The sequence below is a fragment of the Oreochromis niloticus genome, linkage group LG11, assembly GCF_001858045.2.
Source record: "Oreochromis niloticus isolate F11D_XX linkage group LG11, O_niloticus_UMD_NMBU, whole genome shotgun sequence".
Taxonomy (NCBI): domain Eukaryota; kingdom Metazoa; phylum Chordata; class Actinopteri; order Cichliformes; family Cichlidae; genus Oreochromis; species Oreochromis niloticus.
This window is the reverse complement of record NC_031976.2, coordinates 37,786,379-37,808,871: the sequence shown is the minus strand read 5'-3', so window position 1 is coordinate 37,808,871 and position 22,493 is coordinate 37,786,379. Positions and strand designations below refer to the sequence as shown.

At 43.5% G+C, this 22,493-nt stretch overlaps 1 protein-coding gene and 1 long non-coding RNA gene across 2 annotated transcripts; one reads left to right on the top strand and one right to left on the bottom strand.

Annotated features, from left to right (window-relative positions):
- Nucleotides 1-5,070: 5,070 nt before the first annotated feature.
- tmem116 (transmembrane protein 116) lies at nt 5,071-16,560 on the top strand. The gene is made up of 11 exons (XM_025911731.1): nt 5,071-5,466; nt 7,511-7,557; nt 8,211-8,274; nt 10,337-10,468; nt 13,400-13,504; nt 14,667-14,716; nt 14,807-14,890; nt 14,984-15,119; nt 15,201-15,345; nt 15,440-15,519; nt 15,914-16,560. The coding sequence occupies exons 1-11, from the start codon at nt 5,395-5,397 to the stop codon at nt 16,082-16,084; spliced, it is 1,086 nt and encodes a 361-aa protein (XP_025767516.1). The 5' UTR covers nt 5,071-5,394; the 3' UTR covers nt 16,085-16,560.
- Nucleotides 16,561-18,771: 2,211 nt separating this feature from the next.
- On the bottom strand, nt 18,772-19,995 carry LOC112848263 (uncharacterized). Its single transcript, XR_003222289.1, has 2 exons — nt 18,973-19,995; nt 18,772-18,831 (listed from the first exon to the last, which is right to left on the bottom strand). It is a non-coding gene; the product is annotated as an uncharacterized LOC112848263 (long non-coding RNA).
- Nucleotides 19,996-22,493: the final 2,498 nt, after the last annotated feature.

The following is a 22,493-nucleotide window of genomic DNA, read 5'->3' as shown; positions in this document are numbered from 1 at the left end:
TTTTCTCCACCTTCTTCCACAATAAACTTTTTCTACAAGCTGCATGAACGCACAGCGAAAGTAAGTAAGTAAAACTTTATTTATATAGCACATTTCTAGATAAAAGATCACAAAATGCTTCACACAAGGATAACAGGGTAGTTCTAAAAAGATGTGTTTTTAGTTGTGTTACATCCCCCCGAAGGGGTCTAGGCATGCGAGTGAGGGGACCAGTAACAAATGGGTCCAGAACACAATGAAAGAAGAACAGACAGGTGTTTTTAGTAAATAAAATAGTCTTTATTATAAATAATCTTAACATAAAGAGCCGGCAACGCCGTTTTACCAGTAACACTTGGAAAAAGGTTGCAACAACAAAGAACACAACAACCAAACAAAAAACTCCACACCATGAGGAGGCACTTCCAGGGGCCCACAAGCTCACCCTGTCACTAGCAGCAGCTAGCTTTACTGCTGCCGAGGCCCATAAGCCCACACTACTCACGTAAAGCAGCTATACTGCTTCCACAACTCCACACTTCATGCAGGCTAACCACACACCAAGAACACCACCCTGCTCACGGCTCATCCCCAGCTTAAATAGCCTCAGAGGTGATTGCTGACTGGATTCAGGTGGCAAACGAGGCTAGCCAAGAGCAGCTGTGTCCTGGGGAGAGAGGAGAGTGAGAGAAACAGAGGGGGTAGGAGTGGCAAGACAGGAGGAGGCGGAGAAAAACACCACGCCCACACAAGGGCAGTTTCAGGAGGCCCAGCTAGGGCCGTAACAAGTTGTTTTTTGAAAGGTAGAAACTCTGATTGGATATTCCAGTGTTGGTAATGAAAATGAACCAATGAGCTGCTGCAGTGGGCCTGCAGGCTGGCTCATTGGCCCAAATGTGCGCTGGCCCAGGGAGAAGATGCCCGGTATCCCAGATCGGCAGTCCAGCCCTGCTGCTGAGACACATGCACCTGAAATGAGCTTGAAGGCCGAGCTGGGAGCACATGATCACACGATGAACGCTCCTAACTTCAGGTTCGTGCTCCTTTTATAATCCCGTCTTCTGTGATGGGCAAACCTGTCTGACTGTGGCTGTGTTTAACCTGCTGGGACAGAGAAACGTCCTGCAGAGAGACAAGATAATACACGCTTTAGAATAATCTGTTATGGAAATATTAAAGTGTCATTGTTTATATGTGTCGGTTAGTCTGAAACTAAATCTGAAAAATATATTTTAAATGTTTAAACATGCAGTTTTCCAGAAATCTACTATGTCTGGCTGTCATGTTTTTCTGTTTCCTGCCTTTAAAGAAACAAAAGGTGAAGTTTGTGGTTTTCTCTGTGTGTAATTTTCCAGTCCCACCAGCAGGAGGCACAAAACCACACACCTTTTCTGTTTATGCCAGTGGTTCCCAAATCTTTTTTGCTAGGCCCCCGTTTGTTTTACAAGAAAATCTTCGTGCCCCCCACACACACCCATATTTTATCTTCAAACTCCACTGCAGTTTGTTTCACACCTCAAACCTTTTGGAAACAATTAAACAAATAAAAGTTAACTGCAATAATTTACAGGTTGCAATAAAAGAAACCACTTCCTCTTTTAAATAACAGAAAAACAAACCATCTTCATGGTGTAATTATTTACGTATAGTTTTTTTTTTTTTTTTTTTTTTTACTGTGTAAGAATATTCAACACTGCTATCAATACATTTTTCAAAAAATGTCTTGAGCCGGGGGAACAAACTGTGGCAGGATCAGTGTTGTGCCACGGCAGGTACCTCCGTAGGTGTCCACACTCAGGCTGTGTCCCAATTCAGGGTCTGCACGCTTGAAGTACGCATTTCAAGTGCGATTACGTCACCGCCACGCGACGACGGCTGTCCCAATTCGAAGTGTACTCCAAATGCGCGTTCGATTTCCCCAAATATCAAGCGTGGTCCGGTGCACGCTTCGTGGCCCCATATATCCCACAATCCATAGCGCGGCGGTGGGTGTGGATAATTTTGCCGCAAAATACGGCAGAAGGGAGCGGCCGAAGAGTGAACTGTCAAAAGTAAGTACTGAATATTATGTCACTTATTTATGTGCGAATGTTTAAGAACATTAAAACATGACTGTTGGCCACATGTCGGCAAAGTTATGTGACATTAGTGATGTTTGTACTTTCAGCGGTAACTTGGTTTTAAAGCCTCTACTTCTAAAAATATATATAGTCGACCTTAATCTTACAGAGAATGTGATGATTTTATGGATAATTAAAGTCAGTCATATATCCACAAACACAACAAGCTGAAAGTCAGTGATGCTGCTCGGTCTGCAGTCCTGAATATGACGGCACAAGCAGGATTCACTGCACTGTTAATGTTAGCTATGTTATATTGCTGCCTCTGTTCGGTGGTGTCGAGCCAAACGGACTTTAACGTGTGTTTGAACGAGCTGACGGTTCACTCGTTAAGCTGAAAGAAAGATGCTTTAATCACAGGAGTCACACATGTGTCCACTGGACCATCTGGGAACTCTTCTTGTTTAGCACTCGTAATAACACAAACACTAAATCCTCCTTCTCTTGTGCTGTTTTGTAGCAGTGTGTACACCTGAGACTGTCACCTGTCTGTCTGTCCTGCACTCTCTCTCTGTTTCTTTCTCTCTGATTGTGGAATAAAAGTATGAACATGTATTTATAAGTTACACTTGTGTTTGAATCCTGCAGCTTATCACACATTTGATTTCCATGTGTGACGACTGCAAGTGTCCAGAGTGAGGACAGACTGAGGGAGCCACTGCTGCACATCATCTGTGAGGCTTTGCACCCCTGATGATCCACCAGGACAAACTCAGCAGTGTGTGAGGAAGAGGAGGAGGAAGAGCCAGCAGCAGCTGACAGATGGAGAGAATAGACAGACTGTTCCCTGTTTGTGAAGGACTGCTAGGAAAGTTTAACATAACTAATTGTCTGTCCTGAATCAGTCTTATTAGGTAATGTTCAAATAATGTGATCATTCCAGTGTTTTCAGTGTGGGAGAAAGTACTCAGGGCCTTCAAGTTACACACTATGAAAGGCAGCAACAAGTTTAATATTCAGAAACCTAAAGTATGTATCAGCAGCAGAATGGAGCTAAAAATAAATGTTTGTTTCAGTTCTATGAAGCTTTGAGTATTTTGGATTAGTAGCACTGCTGTGTTTGTTGCATCATATTGCTGTAATTGTTTATATGCTTTATATATTCTGAAGTAAGTTGATCTATAGTGTTACATCATATTCTATAAGGATGTTATGTGTTTGTATACTTTCTGCCCAGTTTGACCCATTTAGCAGAAGTCAGCCTGTTTAAGGCTCTGATATCTATTCTGTATGACTTAAAGCAGTTATGACATGGTCTGATTTTCTCACCCAATAAAGGAATATTTCATATATCAGTCTGATCTTCATTCTATCAGACAGTTATCACAGCTCGTACATTTTCCTTTTACACATATATGTAAGCATTGAGCCAAATTTAGTAATGCCAACATATTAAAAGCACAATGTTTGTCTCTTATATATAATACATCTGTATATACACTGTCAGAGATACTTGTCTTTGAGTGAAGATTTAAGGTGATAGGAAATATAAATAAATGCAACTTGAATCTTTGACCCAGAGTTCAAGCTCATATATGTGTGTGTGTGTGTGTATATATATATATATATGTACAGTTAAGCCCAAAATTATTCATACCCTATGCAAAAATTGCTAATTCCATATTTTTGTCTATGAAAAGAAGGACTGAGAAAACTTTGAGTATGAATAATTTTGGGCTTAACTGTATATATATAATCTGACAATACATATAATATTGTCCATATTATATTAACATTACCACAGTGAGATGACTTTAGTCTCATGAACAACATGAGCTAATTATTATTTACTAACTAATCTTGAAATGACTGTTCAGTACAGGAATGAAGCCCAACTATCATGTTTTACAGTCCTGTGGTCTCAGCCTCAGATACTTATCACATCACACAGAGCTCGTGTAGAAACAAATGAACAAAATATGTTCTCCTTCATTTCTGTCACACAAAGCTGTATGAAACGTTTCCAGCTGTTAGTATCATGGTTGCTAGGCAACCTGAACAGCGCGACGAAGGCTAGACCGTCCCATTTCACAAGCCTCTCACTTCCGCACTTCCCGTACTTGTAGTACGCACCGTACGTGGTAGTAGTGTGCGTACTTCAAGCGTGCATACCCTGAATTGGGACACAGCCTCAGTGGGCACGGAGCGCGGATCCAGTTGACTCCGCCTCCACACCAGACGATTAGATGTGGAAGTAGTTACGTTTTAGTTTTGCGAAAAAGTGAAAAATGAGTGTCGTTACATTACCATTCAGTTCGTTACAACAGAAAAAATATTTATTTATTATTTTCACGCGGTGTCGGACGGGGTTATTTTAACAAACGAAAGACATTTTGCCTGATAATGATTTTGATCCTCCTGTAACTTTACTGTAAAAAGAACTAAAACCTCCAAAGTTTCCGGAGTAGTTAGTCGTTATAAGAAGTGTTTGTGAACTAAAATCAAGAATGTGTGATACTGTTTGTCTGTGATTTGGAGGGCACAGCGTGTGCCTCTGCTTTGCGTTTGTGTGGGAGCCCCGTCAAAAGACCTGTTCATTATGTTAGCAGTGTCCAAGCATTGGTGTTTTCTTTTATTCTTTTCTAATTATTATTCAATATATTGTTGAACATCTTTGAAAAAGGGGCCGCTCGCAGTTCAGAAGCACATCATGTGGCACAATCGAGCCGATGGTTTCACAGCGTGTCTGTGACGGTGGCGACCCGGTTAGTGAAGATTATTGGAACATTAAAGATTATTAATAACACAAAGCAGAATAGTTTGCTTTGCAAATTCCATCAGTTATATTTAACAGAACTGGACTCAAACTGTCACAGACAGATTACAAGATTCAGGAAATAATAATCAATAATAATAATAATAATAATAATAATAATAATAATGATGATTCATCTTCATCATTTTATTTTTGTAAATATTCAAAATGATCAGCAGTCCCCTCAGGAGTGCTGAGCTGATGTATAAAGTATAAGTAAATGGAAATACTGAGTATATTACAGAAGTACTTGAGTAGAAGTACTCACTGCTGCTGCTTTTGAGTCCATTTAATTATTTATTCATTTCAATAAAAACGATACAAGCAAAGCTCCGGCGTCATCAGGCAGGTGGGGATTCCCCTCACGGACAGGGGGCGTGGTCAGAGCCCGGGGCGGGGCCAGCCGAGACCGCGCCATCCTGCGGGATAAAAGCTGGTCCCGACAGCCTGCGGGAGGCTCAGCTGACAGCTCCAGGACCAGGCCCGATCACGTGACCTTCTCACCTTCAGCTTGATCTTTTGAAATTCTCAGAGTTTCTGATGTCTTCAGACGAGATGATTCTGACCAATCACACAGCAGAAAACACCACCGGAGCCGAGGACTGGACGCAGGTGAGCTCATCACGATCAGCTCTCAGACTTACTGCACACATTCAAGCACTTTAACAGAGCTCAGCGACTTTACATGCGGCTGGATAAAAGCTGGAACATGGAAATAAATGGTCTACCTTACAATCTAAAGCGCCTTGGGGCTGCTGTTGTTGTGATTTGCAGCTGTATAAATAAAACTGAACTGAAACATTGAATTGACTCAGTAGGTTTTATACACTCGTATCATTAGATTATAATGATGTAGACACTCAGTTCACCGCGCGGTTATTCTGTGAGTGAATAACGTCTCCAGATGAATAAAACTAACACTCGGCAAACAAACCTGCAGGGCAGAGGAAATCATCCAAGTGTGATTTACTCTGAGTCACCTCCAGAAACGGATCTGTTTGGCTTGTTTCTGTAATGAGTGGGTGAAACCGTCCCCTCTCGGTTTGTTCAGTCCAACAGTCTGTGAGCTGCACTTTGCTCGGAGAATCAGTCACTTCAATATCTGCCAAAAGTCCAGTAAAATAATCAGCTCGTGTTTTTGTGCTGCTGCAGTAAATCAAAGCATTTCTCACTGAAAATGAAGGAAGTGAAAATATTCATAAATTTCACTTCCAATAAAATCTTTGAAGTGCTGGTGCTCACCACTGAACAATAATAACCTGATCGTTTAATACAGAAACACAGAAAGCAGTCATCACAAATACACACACGGGTTTCTCACTCACACTCTTAGTTTAGAGCACAATTCATTAAACACAGACTCAGTGATGACGAGCAACAGGATCGCTGTATGAACTGTTCAATCAAGTAATGATGAATCATATTTATTTGGACTTTATTAACTCTTCTTATTTGTATTTATTGTATTTGTACATAATCATGAATTTGTTTCTTTTTAAATGTCTATTGATCTTTATCATAATGAAATATATATAATATGTATTACATTTATATATAATAAATATAAACATGATTAGTTAAATCATACTTTATTCATATTTATACTTTGATGTATTCTCACAGACTGTATTTAAAAGATGGAGGTAGCCAACACGGCGCTCACTGGTTTTGAAGCTTCAGTATTTTAGCCATGTTGGTCTTTTGTCACCAGAAGTGACCATATTTGGACAAGAGGGTGGCGTGCTGTCAGTGCTAGCTGCTTCCATCGATGGGTGGCTGTGGCTCCAGAGGTAGAGCGGTTTGTCTAACGACCAGGAGGGCGGGGCTTCGATTCCCTGCTCCTCCAGCCAAAGTATTCCCCGAGTTATGTGACGCGTCCATCAGAGTGTGACAGCGTCAGATAAAATGACTTTCACGAATGATGAAAGTCATTTTATCAAAAGCACCAACCCATTTATGAGGGCGTCACACAGATGCCTGCTAACCACTGCTCAATAACGTCCAGATAAAATCCTCCAATTACACTCAGCAAAGGGGGCACAGCCTGTTACCATGGTAACCCCAGTGCTGGAGCCTCTGCTGGACGTCAGAGGAACTGCAGTTTGTGGTGTTTGGGCTGTGTTTAGTTTTAAACACGGGGTCAGCGGGCGCTTTGAGGGTTGTACGCACTCGCTGTGAACTTGTTGTTCTTTTTGTGTGTTGAAAACTATGAATTTAAACCTTCATCAGTGTAAGATGGTTAAACTGACATCTTAGAAAGAAGTAATAATGAGACTTTCAGTACAACAGTTTCCTTTTTCTCCTCTCGGAGTGAATTTCTGAACTTCCTCTGGGGTTTTTTTGTGTTTCCCCCACAGTTTGTTTGTCTCTATTTTTAACACTTTCACTCCCACATCTGCAGCTGATGTTAACTGACCTCACCGAGAGACAAACACTCACCGCAGCATCGAGTGTTAAAGCACAACCGCATTAGGATCATGCAACTCTAAGAGCTCGAATAAATAACAAAGTAACGTTTGATGTTTGTGCTTCATCGTGAAGAAATGTGAAGTTTGCTGTGTGTGTGTGTGTGTGTGTGCGTGTGCAGACACCTCAGTGTGTGTGTGTGTGTGTGTGTGTGTGTCAGCCTGCTGACCACCTGCCTGTTTCCCTGCAGGTGTACGTTATCGTCAGTTGGATCCAGCTCGTCATGGCCGTGCTCAGGTCAGTGTCTTCATCACCTGCTGCTCCTTCACCCTCCACAGGCACAGCTGGAGAGTAAAGAAGGCATTCATGAGTAATTCAGAGCTTATTTTACTTCAGTCAAGTTCAGCAGCACTAACTGTCATCACTGCTGTTTTTAAAACTGGAGCAACAGATTAACATGACTGGGAAAGTCAAGATACTCTAACTACATTTTACTGATACATACATTTGACCTTTTGATATGTAACGTAGGCGTGTCACACTGAGTCTAAGTGACCCACAGAGCTACTGTCTAAAACCTAAACACCTCCATGCTGTTAGAAATCTCTGAAATCCTGCATGTTTAATAATCCGAGCGCTGAAGAAGACTCTGAGTCATCAGCTGGGCTGTTGGACGTCCCCGATGTACAGAACGAGGACTCGTTTGTAATGGGCTGCGTCAGAGCACATTAGGCTCTTGTTGCTGGTTCATTTACCCAGTGTGGGACGAGTGGGAAAGACCTGAGGGGTCAGAGGTCATAGCGCTCAGACAATAGAGACAGGCACAGTTCCAATCAGCTTTTTCTCCCTGCTCTACCACGCCATCTTTACCAGAGCTCTTCCAGTGAGGTTACACCACAGCTTCAGTACATTTGCAGTATTCTGAGCATCGTGTGTGTTTGTGTTTGCAGCATTCTGGGTTCAGGCTCCATCATCTGCTGCCTGATGTTACGGGGACTCAGCCGGAAGCCCGAGGTCAGCCGCTTCTCTGTTCTTTGACGCTTTGCACAAACTGTGTGAGATAAACTGTGGTCTGAACTTTAAAGTTAAAATAACTAAGAGGAAGTGCTTATAAAAACTGGAGGTAGCCGCTGTGAAATCACCCTTTGTGTTAGCGAGTTCTCTTTTCCAAACCTCAGCCTGAGGCGCTGATTGGAAACTAGGCGTGATGAGAGGGGACTGAACGCTCACACTGTACCTATTGTTCAACACTTTAACGAGGTCAGATTTCCCCGGCGCAGAGGGATCACTTTAGGACACTCAGATGTAAGCTGTACTATCGTTCACATGTTTATTTTCAGAGTCAGTTCTGCTTTCTGACCTTCATGTGGATACGAATGAAAACAATACATAACCGCTGGGTCCACTCATCATTTTACACAGAAGAGTCTCTAAGGAGGAAAAAGAGACCCAATCAGTCACAAAGAAGCCCCGCCCTGAGACGTGCGTCACTTGTCCTTTCCGAGTCCTAGTGAGAGTGTAGTTTATAAAACGACCGTCGTGTTTATTCAGTGAGACGTGAAACCCACCAGAAAGGTCTTCAGGTAAACAGGTGACTCGTTTTCTCATAAACTTCTGTCCAATCAGACTTGGCTCTACAACCAGGAGTCGCCCCCTGCTGGTCATCTACGCAGGTTGACGGTTCTTCGACATTAGCCTCGCTTTTCAGACCTCAAACATCCGTCCGGCTTTTAAAATCATTTCACAGCACTCTGTAATCCACAGGTGTCCAACTCCAGGCCTCGAGGGCCGGTGTCCTGCAGGTTTTAGATGTGGCCTTGATCCAACACAGCTGATTCAAATGGTTAAACGACCTCCTCATGTCTTGCAGTTCTCCAGAGGCCTGGTAATGAACTAATCATGTGATTCAGGTGTGTTGACTGACGGTGAGATCTAAATCCTGCAGGACACCGGCCCTTGAGGCCTGGAGTTGGACACCGCTGTATGTGACCATGAACGTCATTCAGGGAAAAACAATGACTGAATTTTGTTAGGACGCATCAGCTGTGAGTCTGTGCTACACACAGATAAAGCCGTCCCTCGTTTATCGCGGGAGTTACGTTCTAAAAATAACCCACGATAGGTGAAATCCGCGAAGTAGCCAAGTTTATTTTTTACAATTATTATAGATGTTTTAAGGCTGTAAAACGCCTCACTAGAATAGAATTCAACTTTATTGTCATTGCACGTCACAGGTACAGGGCAACGAAATGCAGTTTGCATCCATCTAGAAAGTGCTTTAGCCGTGATATAGATATATTACAATATATATTAGCAATAATAGAGATGTGTAAGTATATTACAGAAATGAGTCTATTATGGTTGTTATAATGTACACAGTGTGAAGTATGTTATGAATATGCTATAACTATAAGTATGTACAGGCTATGAACAGGATATAAATATGAAATAAAAAAACTATACAGAAATATGAGATATACAGTTATACAGAAATGTGAACTATGCAAGTTATGAACAGTTGTAGGATTAAAAATTATTGTATGTACAGAATGATTATTTACACAGAACTATACAGTAGTGCTACATGCTTTATACACTTTCTCAGACAGGCACAAACATTTTCACACTTTTCTCTCTTGTTTAAACACAAAGTTCAAACCTTCGTAGAAAAATACGTCCAGTATTACAGAATGAAACCAAAGGAATGCGCGGGTGATGACGTTTTGTCGACATTGCTGTTTGTTGGGGAGGAAACTTACAAACATACAGTGCAGCACGTCAGAGTCACACTTCCAGCGATCGAAGATTTATGTAAATCTGACAAGCTGAACGGATTCTGTACTGTACAGGAGACGCGGCACGAGATTGATTGACAATGCTCTACAGCCAATCAGGATGCAGAACACAATGCGCTGTTAAAAAAAAAAAAGCATGCAAAATTGCACCCAAAAAAACCAAACAGCGAGACTGCGAAAGGTGAACTGCGTTATAGCGAGGGACCATTGTGTTTAATGCAGTATAGTCTGTAAAGTCATACTGTGTGTGTGTGTGTGTGTGTGTGTGTGTGTGTGCGCAGCTGCAGCCTCTGATGCTGCTCAGCATCGCAGACCTGCTGCTTGCCGTCTGCTGGCTGATCGGCTCCATCCTGTTCTTCAAAGACTGCACGAGCCGGAGCACAGACTGCTACTACCTGCACATCGTGGAACAGGTGAAACAGCACTACACAACAGTACACAACAGTACACAACAGTACACAGGACGACTGTGGTTGTACTTTAAGACAAAGTGACTCATGGAGTGAAATTCAATTCAATTCAGTTTTATTTATATAGCGCCAAATCACAACAAAAGTCGCCTCAAGGCGCTTTATATTGTACAGTAGATCGCACAATAATAAATACAGAGAAAAACCCAACAATCATATGACCCCCTATGAGCAAGCACTTTGGCGACAGTGGGAAGGAAAAACTCCCTTTTAACAGGAAGAAACCTCCGGCAGAACCAGGCTCAGGGAGGGGCGGGGCCATCTGCTGCGACCGGTTGGGGTGAAAGAAGGAAAACAGGATAAAGACATGCTGTGGAAGAGAGACAGAGATTAATAACAGATATGATTCGATGCAGAGAGGTCTATTAGCACATAGTGAGTGAGAAAGGTGACTGGAAGGGAAAAACTCAATGCATCATGGGAATCCCCGGCAGCCTACGTCTATTGCAGCATAACTAAGGGAGGATTCAGGGTCACCTGGTCCAGCCCTAACTATATGCTTTAGCAAAAAGGAAAGTTTGAAGCCTAATCTTGAAAGTAGAGATAGTGTCTGTCTCCCGAATCCAAACTGGAAGCTGGTTCCACAGAAGAGGGGCCTGAAAACTGAAGGCTCTGCCTCCCATTCTACTTTTAAATACTCTAGGAACAACAAGTAGGCCTGCAGAGCGAGAGCGAAGTGCTCTAATAGGGTGATATGGTACTACAAGGTCATTAAGATAAGACGGGGCCTAATTATTTAAGACCTTGTATGTGAGGAGCAGGATTTTGAATTCAATTCTGGATTTAACAGGAAGCCAATGAAGGGAAGCCAAAACAGGAGAAATCTGCTCTCTCTTTCTAGTCCCTGTCAGGACTCTTGCTGCAGCATTTTGGATCAGCTGAAGGCTTTTCAGGGAGTTTTTAGGACATCCTGATAATAAAGAATTACAGTAGTCCAGCCTGGAAGTAATAAATGCATGAACTAGTTTTTCAGCGTCACTCTGAGACAGGATATTTCTAACTTTAGAGATGTTGCACAAATGGAAGAAAGCAGTCTTACATATTTGTTTAATATGTGCATTGAAGGACATGTCCTGGTCAAAAATGACTCCAAGGTTCCTCACAGTGTTACTGGAGGCCAAGGTAATGCCATCCAGAGTAAGAATCTGCTTAGATACCATATTTCTAAGATTTTCAGGGCCGAGTACAATAACCTCAGTTTGATCTGAATTAAGAAGCAGAAAGTTAGCGGCCATCCAGGTCTTTATGTCTTTAAGACATTCCTGCAGTTTAACTAATTGGTGTGTGTTACCTGGCTTCATGGACAGATAGAGCTGCGTGTCATCTGCATAGCAGTGAAAATGTATGCTATGTCTTCTAATGATGCTGCCTAAGGGAAGCATGTATAATGTAAACAGAACTGGTCCTAGCACTGAACCCTGTGGAACACCATAGTTGACCTTAGTGTGTGAAGAGGACTCTCCATTTACATGTACAAATTGGAGTCTATTAGATAGATATGATACAAACCACTGCAGTGCAGTACCTGTAATACCTACAGCATGTTCTAATCGCTCTAATAGGATATTATGGTCGACAGTACCGAACAGTATCAAACTGAAAGTTTGGGTCTGACCTCCCGGGGGTCGCGGGGGTCGTGAGAGTTTGTGTGGGGACTCCAGGCCAACTTTCTTGCTAAAGCTACTAAAATAAAATAAACAGAGAGGGAGACCGACCGCTGGCGTGAACAGTAATCGATGTGACGGAGCAGCAGCTCTAACCTCACAACACGACACCACACATAATTTTCCAGATGAGCGACGGAGCGTCGGTGATTCCAGAGCGGCGGTCAGACCACATCAGTAACACTTCCACATTCATCACGTGACCCAAACAGCTTCAAAACCAAGCTCAGCTTCAGACGGGCTTCCTTTGTTCTCTTTACTTTGTTTTAGGGGAAAGTTTTCAGATTTCAGAGTGAAGCCTGGAGCTGCCGAGGGATTTCCATATTCTCAAAGCTCTGCGTTTCCTGAGAAGTCAGCCAACGTTGACCCCACACACACATTTACAACTGAAATAGAGAAGCTTAGCATGTGCCAACAAACAAAAACACAAGAACTTTCACACAATAAAGTCAAATGTTTAACACGCGGTGCACACTTACAGCTATCATCAGATTATATCCATAGTTATCAGAAAAGAGTTTTTTAACTACACAAGAGTAAATGTACCGAGATGACTAAAGGTCAAATCACAAAAAAAAGGAAAAGGAAGTGGCAGGAATAAAGGTCGGGGCAGCAATCGTTGAAAGAGAAACAAAAATAAATTCGATCAGCTCCAAGAAAACAGAAAGCTAAAGAGAAACTGGGAGAGCTGCAAAGCTGAGCTGTGTCTGTCGTCGTAACCTGGTGAGCTTCTCTCTCCTTTAAATGTTTTATCGTCGGTGACTCATCCGCTTCCTCCAGCTCGTTCAGTCCTGTTTACATCAAATAAAACTGGGTGCGTTTTTACGGCTGTTTCTATGACAACCAATCCGACACCTGAGGACGAGCGGGTAAATGACGTCTCTGTTGCCAAAGATCTATCGAGTGAGCTGTTCTGTCCCGGGTCCATCTGGCCCAGGTGACCCGGTCCAGATCCTGAACTGGGTCATTCTGGGATGAAATGGAGCAGCAGAACCAGGACAGAACACAGGCCGGATGCAGAGACGAGCAAACAGAAAAACATTCCTGACCTACATCTCTCACTCACAGCAACAACCCCGGGTCAGCTGCCAGTTTTAGCTCTCGCGCTCTATTAAAGTCTGAAAAGGGGGCGGGGTGTCAGGTGACCTGTTTAGAAAATCAGCGCGGCGAACGTGAGCGAGGATTTGGCTCATGACAAACTCTGTTTCAGGTTTTCTACATGGCCTCCTTCTTCTACACCCTCAACTACGTTTGGAACCTCTACAAAGGAATCAAAGAGAAGTACTACAGCTGCATGGATGGATACTCTGTACAGGTACACAGACACATCTGTCCAGCTGCAAGGGCAGCAAAACGCACACAATGGACATCAGCGAGACTCGTAGTAAACAAAGCTTTCAGGGTTTTGTTTGCAGCTCATAAAGCTTAAGAATAACACAAAGGGCAAACCTGACAGGGTCAGACTGTGAGTTTGAACTCTGAGCAGCTCACAGCACCCGGAGGCCCAATGCCTGCTCAGGCCCAAAAAGTAAAAGTAGACTGTTTGGGGAAACTTAAGAGGATAAAAAGACGGTCCAGTGTCCTGAATGTGGCACAGACCTCCCCAGAGGTTAAAGCACACCCTTCGGTCCCAGTGCTTCAAAATACTCCAGAGTACCAATCCACAGGCTGTCAGCCGAACACATCCAAGCTCATTTTACAGGTACAGCCCACTTTGATCTCAAGTGGTTGACCAGTTAAACTTAGGCTACGTCCACACGAATGCGTTTTCACTTGAAAACACATCATTTTCTCTCTGTTTTGGCCTCCCGTCGACACTGAAACGGCGTTTTCCTCAAAGAAAAACGCAGCGTTTTGGAAACGCTCTCGAAAACGCATACATTTCAAAACAGAGCTGTCCCCTCGCAGTGTGGATGCTCGAAAACGCAGCCTTTCTAAAACGATGATGCATTTTAGTCATGTGATGCAGTCATGTGGCCAAATAAACTAAGATAGCGGAGTGCGTTATACAGCAGTTGTTTTGATTGCTCTTAATTTTGACAGCCCTAAAAAAGATGAATATCAGTCTGTGCATGCTGCAGATAGCTTTTCTTCAAATTCTTTAACTCTCACTTGCTTTTGCGCATGCGCAGGACTGGAACATAAGCGTTTTCGGCCGTTTCAATGTGGACGCACAACTCTGTGAAAACAACTGAAAACTCTAGTGTGGACGCTGAGCGGTTCAGATGAAAACGCCGTTTTCAAATCTATCTGGGCTAGTGTGGGTGTAGCCTTAATTAAAGACACAGTTTCAGCAGCTCCTGCTGTGTATTCTTTGTCCAAACAGATGTTTGTATAGCAGAAGGTGAGAAAACAGGTTTTTCCCCTGCTGAAGTCTTGATCTGGTACCTGATTACTCTGGTGCGGCATGAACAGCCTTCTTTGTCTGTTTCAGTAAACATGAAGCTGTAAAAATCATATTTTGCATCCTTGTGCAGGTTTCCAACCGAGTGAGCACAGCGGGTAAAGTCGTTGCTCTGGTTTCATGGTGAGTGAGCACCGACGCTTCGCTCTGTGTGGATGCATGCAAACACACACACAGCTGTACTGATAACAGTGTGTCCACCTGTGTCTGCAGTCTGCTTCCTGTGCTGCTGATGCTGCCGGTAATCATAGAGGGGAACATCAGCCACTGCCAGGCCAACCTTACCGAACCCTACAGGTGAGGCCCGAACCCAAAGTGTTCACACCACGCGGAAATCCACCGATTCATTCCACACAGAAGCTCAGTGGGCTTTTTTCCACATCCAACCAGGTGCCTGATGATGCACACCGGAGCGCTGTTCCTGATGTCAGACGAGCAGCCGATGAGCCAAAGCTGCCTGTACCTGCACACCTACCACATCACCGTCTTCCTCATCACCGTGCTCGTCACCCTCCTGAGCATCACGGTGAGTTTACGCTCGTCACACGGACGCGTCTTATTCTACCAAACATTGAATGGAGGTGACCTCTCCCCCCGCCCCTCGCAGGTGCTCGTGGTCAAAGCGCGCTGTATTTACAGGCGCATCGTGACCTCTAATGGTTACCTGGGCAGCGAGCAGCGGGCCTCGTTCAGCGTGATGGACCGGAGGATGGTCCTGTACCCGCTGGTCTTCGTCTTCTGCTGGGGTCCAGGTTTGTTCAGCGCGGACTCTGATTGGTTCTTGTTGATGACAGACACAGTCAGCGAGGTTTCAGCGTGTCTTTGTTTGTCATGTTGTTTCCTCAGCGGTGATTCTGGCGTTTCTGCGAGTGGCGGATCCTGCGGCGTGCCAGGGCAAAGCCGGGGTGGTCCTCTACATCCTGCAGGTGAGTCAGTACCTGAGAAACACGACCATATTTACACTTTGAGCTCATTTAGCCTGTTTTTGGTGGTTTGTTGTCTTTTTCTGAGGCTGTTGAACAATTTGTTTGATTTGGATCTTTCGACTGTCAGCAGTCGAACCTTTTTGTGGTTGAATTTGATTTTGATGAATATGTGTGTCCTTATTTTTTGGGCTCATTTTGTGGTTATTCCAAGTCGCCTTTGTGGTAACTATGTCTGCTTTACTGGTCTTTGTGTTGCCTTCTGGTTACTGTGCGATTCATCATGTAGGATATTTCAGGCTCATCGTTTTGGTTCTTTGTTTCGTAATCACACGCCTCTTTCAGGTTCTTTCACGTGTCTTTCGTGCAGTGACCCAAGTGTGTCTTGTGTCCTCAGGCGTTAACCTCGGCCTCTCAGGGCTTCTTTAACTGTCTGGTCTACGGATGGATTCGCGTGTACCTGCGCCGAGCCCGCAGGACGGTTTCGTCTCGAGACGTGGACACTCAGACGCCTCTGCTGCGAGCGCAGAAGAGGAGAGGCTACCAGACCCTGCGAACGCTCGCCTGAGACACACTGATACACACTGAGACTGAGGGGGTGTTTGTGCCATCTGCCTCGAGAGGAGAGTCTGAACTTTCGCTTTCCTCGAGGGGGGAAAACACTTTGTTTCTGCATCAAACGTCCACCTCTGATCCTGAACCACTGAGGCGAGAAAAAGGGAAGAAGCCGGAGGGGGGGGGCTTTACACCGAGAGGAAGAGCGACGCCGAAAACAGGATTTGAAAGAGACGCGACATCATCACCTGTGAGCTCCGTCGCATGGACGGGCCTCACGGGGGTTTGTTCAGGCAGGTCACATGACCCCTGCTGGTCATCGCCGTACAGTGAACTAAAACTTTACTCTCATTTCCTGAGAAATTACAGACTCCCCTCTGCAGCTGATCTTCAGTCCCAGCTCGTTCTCTGCATTTAAAGAGTGGCTGCTAGAAGCAGACCGGACCAGTGTGAGCTCAGCATCGTCTCCTCGCTTCAGAGAGTCTTAAAGGAAGCGCGTGAAGATCAAGACGCGTTTTTTTGTTTGTTTGTTTGGTTTTTTTTTTTGGACGTTTGTATGTTTTATGAAATGCTCAAGTGAATACTGACATAAAATGATTAATTGTGTTTAAAAAAACAAAACAATGTTTTTGTTTTGTCCAGATTTAATTTATGCTCCTTTATTCACGTCTGAATATATGTATTTGTTTTCTTTTTATTTCTATTGACTGTCAGTTTATGCATTAAAATAGAGATTTATACAGAACGCAGTCGTCGGTTTCCTTCCTGTTATTTGCAGCTCCACTCTTAGACTCCAGATCTTTTTCCTTGCTTTTCTTAGATTAGCTCATCAGTTCATCTGTCTGACACCTCTCTTCAGGCCCCTCCCTTCCCCTGCATGCTTTCTTTTGATTGGGCAGCTTGTGGAAGCCTGCTGAGGGGCTACGTGTGCTTTGTCGGTGCTCAGTGCCTGTAGAACAGGGGTGTCCAACTCCAGGCCTGGAGGGCCGGTGTCCTGCAGGTTTTAGATCTCACCCTGGGTCCACACACCTGAATCAAATGATGAGTTCATTACCAGGCCTCTGGAGAACTTCAAGACATGTTGAGAAGGTAATTTATCCATTTAAATCAGCTGTGATGGATCGAGGACACATCTAAAACCTGCAGGACGCCGGCCCTCGTGGCCTGGAGTTGGACACCTGTGCTGTAGAAGATGACTGTGTGTCAGGAAATCTGTGACAGTAGGAAAAACACTCAGAGCAGCTCGAAGTGTTTGGCTTATGGGAATTTTATTTATTTTGCTGCCTCAGTGTTTTTATCATAGAATGAAACATTTTTAATATTTATATGAAAGAAATAAGGAAAATGTCTCCTTTAACGCCTGTAAAGAAAAGAAAATTCAAAGGTTTTCTGAATTTGAAAAGTCGACATTTGTTCCACGTGGAGGTTCAACAAGCAGCATCAGCTGTGCTCACAGGACCAGAGCAAACTGTTTTACATTCATGACAGTCGTCTGATCTTTCCTGCAGGCAAAAATGAATGAACATATAATTATGTGTATGTAGACAGCGTGCTGAGACGTTTCACTGGAGTCAGAGACGAGCAGCTCTGTAGAGTCTGATGTGCAGGACTCCTGCGTCTGCACACTGTAAGGATGTAAGGATGCATCCTCGGCGTGTGTCTGCGTTTGCATGAGCAGAGATTCCTCAGACGTGTGACGTCAGAGGCTTTCTGTGTCGCTGCTGACCAACCGAGGCCGTCACACCACACGACCATGGCTTCTTTCACAGAGTCGCCGCCTGACCTCACTCATTATGGGATGTCCTGTTCAGAGGGATCCCTGCCAATTCCCATCCTCTGCTGCGGGCGTTTCACGGCAGTCTGCACAACAATCAGTTTGCTCTTCAGGCAGACGTCAGCGTCGCTGAAATGTTGGCGTTCGTGACGTGACTGCAGATGAATCCGAGCTCCGTGTGAGAGTTTGCAGAGCTTCACTTTTAAACAACGAAGAACTGAACAAGCTTCAAAACATCTCAGGGTGAAACTTTACTGCCACACTCACACCGACACACAAGAAGTGTTTGATTTGAAATGTTGTTTGCACTCGTGACTCAGACATTCACAAGCTCATTTGGATTTACAGTATAAATGATTCAAAGCCAACACACTGTGAACACGAATACAGTGCAGAGACAATAGAGTCAAAATACTAAAGTACTGAGCGCAAAATGAAAAGAGAGTTAATGACGTCACATTCACACTCTCAGAGAGTCCAAGTTGTTTAGCATTAATGTTTTATTCATCATGACACTGATCTGTTGTTACGCAGTGACTGTGACGTATGCTGGGACCTGCTCTAAGGAGTTTATCCTAATGGGCTCGTCTGAACTTAGAAACAAACACCAGGGGGCGCTGCAGTCTGTGTGGCGTCTTTGTAAAAACTGCACAGATTTAATGTATCAGGATCTTTACCAGGTATTAAAATGAGAACAACACATGACATGTTACACCATGTGGTCGTTTATTTAACAGAATCAAAATGCAGATTCATTGAAACGGACTGTGGAGAACGCTGGAACAACAACATCCACCTGTGACGCTGTCTGGGAGCTTTCACCTGTATCATGAGCTCAGCGGTGAAGAAATCAGGTTCAGTTTACTGAAGCATCATTGTAATAGCAGCTACGTGACAGTTGAAGAGGGCGTTGTTTCTCCTCCATGTTTCACAAAGTCGGCAACTTTCTTCCTCCCGTTAAACTGTCTGCTCAGGTGAAACACGGGCTGCAGGGAACACACACTCTGTTACTTTATCCTGCCTCCATACTGCTCATCACTCACTGACACACATTTTACTCCACAGAGGAAATATCTGTATAACTTTGTGTTCTCTGGCTTGAGGCTTCAGTTCAAACTCTGACTTACCTTCCAGTCTGAGCTCATGTGCCGAGCGCTGGTCACCACCGTCTCAGAGGAGATGCTGTAGCCTTGACCTTTGTGGATCAGCCACTGAGATTCATCAGCCAGCGTCACTCTGAGGGAAGAGAAAACGTAATGAGTCTGACGCTGCACTCGTCAAACATCTGAGAGTCCAAGAATCGAGCTGTCAAAGCGCGTCTGTGAACTCAAGGAAGGAAAGGAACAAATCTGAGGATGTAAGAAGTGCAGCGGAGTCTGGACAGAGTAAGAAATGCGACAGTTGGACGCAATCTGAACCTTTTCAAAGAATAGCAAAGAGGTGTGATGTCAAATGAAAAGAAATGTGATTTACATCCAAAACAAAGCTTCGGCTATGGTTTGTCTTTGTTTTGTAGCAAAGGTTAAAAATGTTTCTAGCCTGGAAACATAAAAACCAGTCTGGGCTCAGATATGATGACATCTGTCATGTCGGCTTTAGAAGCAGCCGTTAGCAGAAGCTGCGGTAAAGTGGAAGAAAACTTTGAAGGAACCTGAGGCAGCATCGTTTTCTGTGACGCTCGTAGGCTCGTAGGTTTTTATATACAGTCAGGTCCATAAATATTTGTACAGAGACTTATTTTCTAATGTTGGCTCTGTACATTACCACAATGAAATGCAGACTTGCAGCTTTGATTCAGTGGGTTGGACAAAAAGATTACATAAAAATGCGAGAAACTAAAGTACTGTTAGCACAATCCCTTTGTTTTAGAAGCTCTAAAGAATTTGGACAAATTAAATAACTGAAAATAAAATGATCGTTTCTATGACTTTATTCCAAACACTTTGCTGAATGCTAGTTTCCTGCTTTTTAATGCTCTGCCACGCCTTTACTGCAACGACCTTCAGCTGATGTTTGTTTGTGGCCTTTCTGTCCAAAGTTCAGAGTGAAATGCTGAGCTGGGTTAGGATCAGGTGACGGACTTGGACATTGAAGAATATTCCACTTCTTCTCTTTAATAAACTCCTGAGGTGCTTTGGTGGATGTTCTGAGTCATTGTCCATCTGTTTTATGAAACGAGTCCCAGTTTGGCTGCATTTAGCAGGACGTGAGTACACAGTTTGTCTCTGAACACCTCAGATTCATTCAGCTGCTTCTGTCCTGTGTCACATCATCAATAAACACTAGTGTCCCGGTGCCACTGGCAGCCGTGCACGCCCACAGCACCACACTGCCTCTGCTGTGTTGTACAGATTGTGTGGCGTGCTCTGGATCGTGAGCTGTTCCACGTCTGCTCCATAATTTTTTATTGATCTTGGTTTCATGTGTCCAAAGAAAGTTTTTCCAGAACAGCGCTGGCTTTTTTAGCTGTTTATTTTAGTAATGTCCAATCTAGCCTTTCTATTCTTGTGAGTGGGTTACACCTTGCAGGGAACCCTCTGTATTTACAGTCTTCTCTTTGTGGTAGACTTGGATATATCGATGTGCCTTCCTCCTCCTGGAGAGCTTTGTTCACTTGGTTGGCTGTTGTTGTCAGTTTGTCTTCACCATGGAAATGATTCTGCGATCATCCACCGCTGTTGTCTTCCGTGGACGTCCAGTTGCTTTTACACTGCTGAGGTCACCAGTGCTTTCTTTCTGCTCAGCATGTACCAAACTGCTACTAACACTGTAGACATTTCTCGGATGGTTTTTTCTTTAATAAATCTCCTCATAACTGCTCATTTATTTAACACATTATGTGTTGTGTTTACATTCATCACCTGTCAACACAACACACTGAGTTAGCATGGGCAGCCTGTTAGCTTTTAGGATTTCCTGCTGTGCCAGACTAAACTGACTTAATAGTAGCAAGAACTGTAACAGGAACACTGTTCAATGTGCTCAACACAGCAAAATGTGAGAAATGAACAAACTTCAGTGTTTAATGTGGCAAATCTCTAAATGTGAGCTTATTGCAGCAAAATGCATCAGCTCATAATCTGACCTGAGCACAGTCTGTTGAAAGATGATGAAGAACCTGCAATCTGAACAGGTTAGAGCTCCAGGAACACTTGGAGGAACCCACACATTTCAGCCTGTGGCCTTCATCAGGGTCAGACTTTAGCTGAGCTTAAAGTCAGAGACAACATCTGTCTTCTTCTACTTTAAAAATGCTTTTAAAAATGAAATGTCAGATTTTAATATGAGTGCTGTGTGAGTGTTTGCTGAGCTTCATTTTTAAACAGAGGGCATAAAAACAGATTGAAATGTCAGGCTGCTGTTTTCATTTATTATGATTCTAGATGGAAGAAAGAAAAAGTTTCATGCTTTTGTCACGGAAACAAGACATTAATCAGCTATTTAAGACTTTTATGTTTGAAGGACTGAAAGCTCCACTAACATGTTTTGAATGAACATGTGAAATGAATTGAGTCTGTATTAAGGTTATTATAAAAAAGTAAAATTAATCTAAATGCACTTTTAAAATAAAAGAGCTGTACATACAAAACTACAATAAAATAAAAAATGAAGCAGAAATTGTCCTCAGTTTTTGCCAAAAATGGTTACATTTATCAACCAACAGTTAAAGTGGTTATCAAGACGTGGGATCTCCATACTCACCACCTTTGTCGTAATAATAATGATGATAACGAGTGAAAACTAAACTCAATCAGGTAAACTGCATACTAAACAGAAATTAAAAATAAGAGTTCAACACTTGTCTGTACAAAACTGAAGGCAGATTTTCAGCCAGGCAAACAAACTACTGCGATCATTCTGTCTCTATACAGCCGTTTGTGCTCTTACCGGAGACTCTGGTGCATCGCTGATCTCCATTGGCTCCTCAGAATCTGCTGTACCCTGAACTTCCTGCAACAACGCGTCAGGTGCGCCTTGCTTTGACCCCACAACAGACGCTATAATGTTTTCTAGGTGAGGATTTCCCTTTGCCTCCTCCTCAACTCTTTCCAACACCTCCCCATACCCATCTTTCTTCAGATTATCCACAAAGTTTTCAATTATAGTGAGCAGAGGAAAGGCGTGCTCAATCACACTCTCATTAAGCTTTGGAAACCCATTGAAAACCCATCCACTGTGCAGACCAAACACTCGTCCATCGGTATCGAAAACCGGGGAGCTAGAAAAGCCGTGGTACATGAGAGTGTTGTAGGTGACGTAGATATTTTCATACGGGTCATTTTGATCTGCTGATTGATTTCACAAAGACTGCAAAATTCCTTGTAGTCTTCTAAATTTTCATTAACGACATTCTCTTGTCTCTCTTTCTCAATGACGCATGTAGGATTCATTTTTTTCACTCCTCCTCCTGGGTGTCCGACGACACAGGCCTCGCCGTCTGAAGGTACAGGTCCAAATCTCTTAAGGAGCCCTGGTGGCACTTTCTCTGTTTCTAGCTTAAGTATGACATAATCGAACTTATCATTGCTGACAAACACCTTAGCGTTAATGTTATTCATGTCTGATTATTGGTCTTCAAAGTTAAAGATGACGGGAACGTTTACAAATTCACGCCAGTTAGGTGAGTTTGATTTAACCCAGTATTCGA